The 7,820-nt window shown below is 36.3% G+C and overlaps 1 protein-coding gene across 1 annotated transcript; it reads right to left on the reverse strand.

The window, feature by feature from the left end:
* Positions 1 to 2,769: 2,769 nt before the first annotated feature.
* On the reverse strand, positions 2,770 to 5,985 carry LOC114174724. Its single transcript, XM_028059567.1, has 2 exons — positions 5,258 to 5,985; positions 2,770 to 3,235 (listed from the first exon to the last, which is right to left on the reverse strand). Exons 1-2 carry the CDS (start codon positions 5,943 to 5,945, stop codon positions 2,889 to 2,891), a joined length of 1,035 nt encoding a protein of 344 aa, XP_027915368.1. The 5' UTR covers positions 5,946 to 5,985; the 3' UTR covers positions 2,770 to 2,888.
* Between the last annotated feature and the right edge of the window lie 1,835 nt (positions 5,986 to 7,820).

Consider the following 7,820-nt stretch of genomic DNA (forward strand, 5'->3'; position numbering starts at 1 on the left):
TTGATTGTCTTGAACCTTAACCTTAACCTTCAAGCCCTAATTGTCTCAAATTGTGTTAAACACCCAACTCTGTTATTGTCTCCTCATGATAATGGGAGTTAATCACCCACATTTGTCCTATCATATTATTTTGAATATAAAACTCTAAGAGTGTGTTCCTTTGATGTGATGAATTTGAAAGATGGTGAGTGAATTAAGAGGTAAAGTTTATGTTGTTTCTTTTAAAAGATTTGAAAGTAAAAGTGAATGAATGTGAGGATGAAATTTATGAAAATTTGTAAGTGATTTGACTAATATGATAGATAATAAAAGTTTTAATAGATTAAAATCTAAGATTATTATTTTATTCTTATAGTAAAAATTAATACATTATTATTATTATTTATTATAATATATATATATATATATATATATATATATATATATATATTATATAAATATATACATATATATTATTATACACGCACAACAGACATTAGAATTGGTTTTCTAATTGATTTCTCACTGAGACACATGAGAATCAATTACGCAACATCCTTTAACACATGAGAATCAGTTATGAAACTAACCCTCCCCAAGCACACACAACACTCCCAGACACATAAAAATAGATATGGGTGATAGACACTCACACACACATAGAAAAAAAATGGTAAAAATGCATGTTATCTTTGCAAATCTTCACGATTTTGACAAGACGAGATTATAAGATATTTCACAAATCTGCTCTCATATCCTCGCAAATAATCACATAAGAAAACAATCCACACCCCAAATTCGTAGTACCAAATAGAATCAACGAATCAGCGCATGCAAAGAAAGCCTAAACCTTTGCTTCATAATATCCATTAACATGAACTGTAACCCGAATTATAAACTCGCCCTATCATCACTCATGGAATATTTTAACCTTGTGTTTGGATAGAGCATTTCAATAATGCTTAAAAATTAAAATGCTTTGTATTTGAATTGCTTGTAATTAAATTCCATTCATTTTTTAAATAACTTGTTTGAATAAGGAAATTAAAACACCTTACATTTCAATTTCTTGTTTGGAAAAAAAATTTGAATTTATTGTGAGATAAAATTTAATTTTAACAATACTTATTTTACGCTTAATTATGTTTTGAGTTCATGATAAATTTGGAAACATGCTCGACAACCTAGATGGGTTGGGCAGACCCAACTACGCAACCGAATTGGTTAGACCTGACGACCCACCCGAGCTGGACCGACTGGGAAGCCCAGACAGGCTGGGTGGCCCGATGCTCTAGAGGCCTGACGGCCCATACTGCACGATTGTACCGTCAAGTTCGTTAATATGGTCTGGTCAAACCCGTCTAGGTCATTGGCCCAATGCTCCAGACGGGTCCGACGACCTGGACGGGCCCGACGAGTTGAACGAGCCTGACAATCTGAACGGGGCCGAATACTTGGATGAGGCCGAATACCCAGACGGGTCCGAATACCCGGACTGGTTCAACGACCCGAACGGGCCCAAACACCCAGACGAGCCCAAAGACCTGGACGGGTCCGACGACTAGGATGGGCCCGAGGACCCGAACGGGCCCGACGACTTGGATACGTCCAACGACCCGGACAAACCTGACGACCTAGACGAGCCCGATAACTCGTACGGGCCCTTTCAAACCGTTGGGTCCGTCCGGATAGGCTGGCCCGTACGAGTCATCGGGCCCGTCTGGATTGTCGGGACCGTCTAGGTCGTCGGGCCTGTTTGGGTCGTTAGACGTGTCCAAGTCGTCGGGCCCATCTGAGTCGTCGGGCCCATCCGAGTCGTCGGGCCCGTCCGGGTCCTCGGGCCCATCCTAGTCGTCAGACCTGTCCGGGTCTTCGGGCCCATATGGGTGTACAGGCCCAATGATTTGGAAGGGCCCGTCCAGGTCGTCGGGCTCGTTTGGATCGTCGGGCCCGTTTGGGTCATCAGACCTGTTTGGGTCATCGGTCTGTTTGGGTCGTCAGGCCCGTTCGGTTCGTCGGGCCCGTTCGGGTCGTCGGGCACGTCCCGGTCGTCGAGCACGTCCGGGTCGTCGGGCCCGTCTGGGTCGTCGGGCATGTCCCGGTCGTCGGGCACGTCCGAGTCGTCGGGCCCGTCTGGGTCATCGGGCACGTTCGGGTCGTCGGGTCTGTCTGGGTCGTTAGGCACGTATGGGTCGTCGTGCCCGTCTGGATCGTCTAGAATGTGAGGTTGAGTGAGAAAAATTTCAAATTCCACCTATTTTGAGGGTATTTGAATTTCTACTAATTTAGCTAATTGAAATCCTTCAAAAAAATACTTGCATTTGAAATGCTTTTTAATTTCTCTATCCAAACAAAGCATTTCATTACAAAGAAATCTAAATTCTTCAAAAAAAAATGAATTGCTTCATTAAAATACTCTATCCAAACACACTCTAAATCTATTTATAGTTTATTTTTTTAAAATATGTTCATTCTTCTTCATCTAAAATTCTATTATTTAATTTTTATTTTCAAAAACCGGGTCAGTATATAATTGTTGCAAAAGAATTTACTTATTTATTCCATTTTTTTATTTTTATATGTCTCGGGCCAAACATATACTTGTTTTTCTTTCACATCTTATCTTATTCTATCTGCTTTTTTTATGTCTTTCATTTTTTTACATATAATCATGCATAGTTTAATTATTTTTATTTTATTTTGTTTCGAGATAAAAATTTATATTTTTTAAACAAAACTTCAAATCTTAACTCATGTAATGATGCAACCAATTTGGTTGATTTCCACACATTAAAAGAATGTCAATGTGCAATCTACAAATACAAATAGATAGACTATTTAACATGGATAAATCTATCAGTAAAACATGTTATAATTAATATTTATAATCTATTTCTTCCACTAAAACATTAGGAAGAACATGCATCATCATCACCATTTCCACCCCCATGATCTTTGTTCATGGTGATGAATGATTGAATGACACCGGTGAGGTTGGTTACTGCAGAAACAAGATTGGTGATTCCTTGCTGGTTCACTTGGTTACGTGTTTCTTCAATGTGAAGCCTTCGCTGATGAAGCTCCATCATCTCTTGGTGCCTCTTCTCCTTCTTCTCCTCACAGCTCCTAAGAGCTTCTGCCAACTCTGATGCACTGCGCATGATGCTTGATCCAAGCTTCTGCTCAAATTTCCTGCGTTTCGACTCTGAGTTATCGTCATCGTTTTTGCATTCTGTGTCACTTGATTCTGATCCCTCTACAACACCCATCACATTTCAATGGAGGAAGAAGAAAAATAACACGTGCATGTATATAATCATTTATAAAAAAAGAAATCAACTTTCACGTTAAGTAATATACAGTTAAAGTATGATATATACAAGTGGAATACATATAAAAACCTTTTCCTTCGATATATTTAATGACTAGAGTGCTTTTGGGAGGAAATTAATAAATAAAGTTGATAATATATTATAATTACTAAATACAATATACTAGTTCCTAAGTTACTTAATTCAATGAATTTATTCAGGTGAGAAAAAAATAACAAAAAATTAAATGAAATCGTTTATAAGGTAAACTAAACTGATGAATAAATTAAAAAATATAATTTTAGAAAAATAATATGGAACTGTCATTGGTTCACGTATACTTAATTCCCCTAATTGAGCTTTTTATATAGTTTAAATTTGTAAATTGAAAAAAAAAATGTTGAGACCAAAGATGATCAATTAGGTTGATAAAAATTAGTTTTTTAGGAATATTTATTGACATTTTTGTCGAATGTAGAGTGAAAAAATTTCTTAAAATGAATTTGGTATCTCTTAACAAAGTTTTTTTTCTTAAACCTAAACGATGTTTTTTGAAACTCCATTATCTGACTAGTAAATGTTGGACCTCATCAACATAGAAATTTAGACCATGTTAGTAACAGTAACGTTCATTGAGTTTTATATATATGATTACAAAAATAATACAGATAAAATATTATATCAAGAAATGTGTTTTTTTTTTATTACAATTATCAAGGAATGTGCTATAAGACATAGAAATATGCTAGGCTAGCTTTTCACGTAAAGATGAATGGTAACTATCTAGTTTGTTATTTATTTCAGACTGAAATCATTGAGTGAAACATATTCCTTCTCAAATTGATATTGGTGTCTATAGATCTATTTTAACCTACTACATTCTTACTAAATGTGTATTTATAGTTTTCTTTTATGAAGATTCTATATATTCATTCTATTGATACCTTATGCTACTCTTATATTATATAATATTATTAATTAAATTCATGGTACATATATACTAATAATAATTAATAAATAGTATACTAGTATCTAATATTGAGTAAATATTATAGTAATACAATCATTATACCACTAGGTGATTATTACAGAGGTAAATATGCATGATCTCCAAGGACAACCCACAAAATCCAAGACAATGATGATATATGCATCATCCACTGGTATGCATGATGGTACTTTTGTAGAGTGGAGATCCATTATTCATACTCTCTTTATCTAAATATTAAACTATTTTGAATTTTGAAAATAGATTAATAAGGTCTTGAAAATTAAATAAGACAGCTCTTATATATTTTTTATCACTAGAGTTTTGATATGACATTAGACATATTTTGTTATGAAACTTTTGATATAATTAAGAAGTTCCATGAAAAGGAGAAAGAAAGGGTGAGATTCAAAAGAATGATGCAGAGTTTAGTTTTGGAAGTGTTGGTATAGTGTTGTTAGGTTTTAGTTTTACCACAGGGCATTTGGCCCCATCACACATGTACCGTAAAAGAAATACTGACTGTACTTTACCAAAAAGAAGAACGGGTCCCATTAATTGTGGCAGGGTTTACAGACAGTACAAGTTTGACCAAGATCCAGACAAAACACAACACATCCAAAAATTATATTCAAAAAAACAAACAAACAAACAAGCTGATTTTTTTTTCTCTCTATTTATATTTGTGAAAATAAAAACTATATAAAATAAAGAGACCTCAAAGGAACACAATAAAATAACATATTATGATCATAAAACAAAATTTAATCTATTCTTTTACTAGTGAATAACAAAAATAAAGATGAAAATGAAATTAGTACAAGAATAAATAAGAGAATAATTATTTATAATTTTTAAGTATAAGAGTCCTACCATAAAAAAATTTACAAAAAAGAAAGAATGAAAATGTAGGTATTATTTATAAACCACCTTCTTAAAATAAAATTAAAAAGAAGAAGGAAGTGTTGTTATAGATTACCTGAAACGGGTGGAGTGGTGGAGTCAGGCGGTCGTGGTGGAAGAGACGGTGGTGGCAATAACAGCAGTGGTTGAGAAGTCGCCGGAGTTGTCTGGGAGAGTGGGTGTGAGGTTGAAGTTAGCAATGGCATAACTTGTGGATGTTCCTGTGGTGGTGAATGGACAACGTTAACCAAATGTTGTTGGGGCTGATGATGTTGTAAAGTGTGGGATTTCTTCTGCAACACTTGCGTGACAGCTTGGTAGACTTGGAGGAGCATGTTGGAGGGTAGTTTATGGTCCTTGCGTTGGTGTTTTTCCATGGTCCAGTAAGATTGGAACTGAAACTGGTTGTTGTTTGAAAGATGGGAAGATGAGGATGAGGATTTGGTGGCCTCGTAGTCTCGTACCTTCTTGTAGTCGCGTAAGAGGTTGTCCCATTTGTCGTTGCACTGGTTCTGGCTCCTCAAGCAACCGTGACTCCAGCAATAGTTCTCCACCCACTTCCACCTTAGTTCGCCACTGTTTCTGTTGGAAGAAGAGGGAGAAGAAGAAGAAGAAGGTGCTTTGAGCCTGCGTTCGTCGTCGAGCTTCTTGGCTGTGATGAGGATGAGGGTTTCTTGGAGGGTCCAGTTACCCTTGCGGTATTCACGAGCCATGGAAGAAGGGTGAAAGGTTGGGTCAGGTGGAGGTAAGTTTGGTTCAGACATGGTTCGTTGCGGTTATGGTTTGATGTGGCATGAGATTTTGAAAGAGATGGGGTAGGTGAATGTTTCAGTTTTTATTTCTATGTTCAATTTGTGGGAACTGAAGAGAATACGTATAATGGAGAACAAAAAAAAAATATATTAATGGAGATATAATTTTCTTTATATATTTTATTCACTCCATTATTTTTCAATTAAAGTAAATATAACAATAACTTTAAAAATAAAATTAGAAAACTGATATAAACATATATGTGTTTTCAATTCACCAAAACTATTACCAAAGAAAAAGAAAAAAAAGGATTAGGGCAATCATTATATATATTTGTTCTCTAATTATCGGATAAAGTTAAAAAAAATAATCATTATATTTTATATTGTATATAATTTTAATACATTACAATTAATAATATATTATTATTGTAACATTCCGTTTTTATAGTTTTTAAACTATTTAAACGAAACATTTAAATTTTAATAATTCAGAAACAAATGATGACGTAGGCTAATACAATACAGTTATCCTCAAAATAACCATACATACAGCCTACACTAAACAAAATGGTTACAAAACACCCTAAGCATCTACTAGAGGAACATGAAACTACTACTGCTGGAAAACGTCCTGCAAACCCATTCAACGCCTGTCTAGGAAGGGTGTATCTCCGCCTGCAATTTTATCTGCTCACGCCATACAATAAGGACGATCATTGCAAAAGTAGAAGACACACAGAACACAATAGAAACTAGAAGGGTAAGCTAACTTGAACAAAAGGGCAAATCATGCAATTATCATACTAAGACAAAAAACAGACTTTTATTACACAATCTATTAAATCATCAAATTAATCCTGACCATAACACCACACATCTTTCTAGACTCGATATCCGGATTATGTAAGTGGCATTGGAGCTCTTGGTGACTTGCACTTGAGATGGTTCCTAAACTCTGCAGAGTTTTAGGCACAAGGGGTATTCACCCAACCACTCTCAAGGTAAATCCCATCACCTCTATGATGGATCAGAATCATAGACCAGGACCTCCTGCTACTCCCCCCGACGTAATCCATCATACTCTACTTGAGTTTTAATGGTTACTAGGAGCGTCAGGATGCCACCAATCTGAGTCCTCATGCCCTTACATTCACTAAAACCACATTCCTTAGAATTTCCCTTGAAATCCTGACTCCAACATATTCTCATTCACATCAAATTCGCACTCAATTCCATCACACAGTCTAACATGCATAAAGATCACATACAAGACCAACTATCATCATTTTAAAGCAATCAATATAGCATCATGTAAGCCAAACAATGAGAAAGCTAACTTCTGTAGGGAATCTCGCTTAGGCTAGAGAGTCTCGCCTAAGCTAGAGAGTCTATTTCGCTTAGGCGAGTTGATCTTGCCTGGGCGAGACATCATACAGTGGCGAATTACAAATCCTGGGCGAACTCTCGCTCAGGCTAAACTGGCTCGCCTAGGCGAGATGTTATCTCGCTCATGCGACTCCAGCTCGCCTAGGCGAGGTTTCGCAGTGACAGAGGTGATCCTCTGCTATTTTCGCTCAGGCGAGAGCGGCTCGCCTAGGCGAAACTACCAGGAAATCCTCTCTGTTCTTCACATGCAAGCTCGCTCAGGATCATCCAACACTCAATATCATGCAAAGGCAGTTTCAAACACGAATTAAACATACAATCAAGCAATTCAATCACTCCCAAACACAATTCATGCGAAATCTAGATTAAAGTCAGCTTCCCTTACCTATTTTCGATTAAAAGTTTGGATGAAGACAACCTAGGAGAGGAGAGCAGAATTCCTCAGTCCGACTTGGAAGAATTCATCATCCAGTCACAAGGAAAGGATGAACACATGGT

Source organism: Vigna unguiculata, chromosome 2 (genome assembly GCF_004118075.2).
Source record: "Vigna unguiculata cultivar IT97K-499-35 chromosome 2, ASM411807v1, whole genome shotgun sequence".
In the NCBI taxonomy this organism is placed as follows: Eukaryota; Viridiplantae; Streptophyta; class Magnoliopsida; order Fabales; family Fabaceae; genus Vigna; species Vigna unguiculata.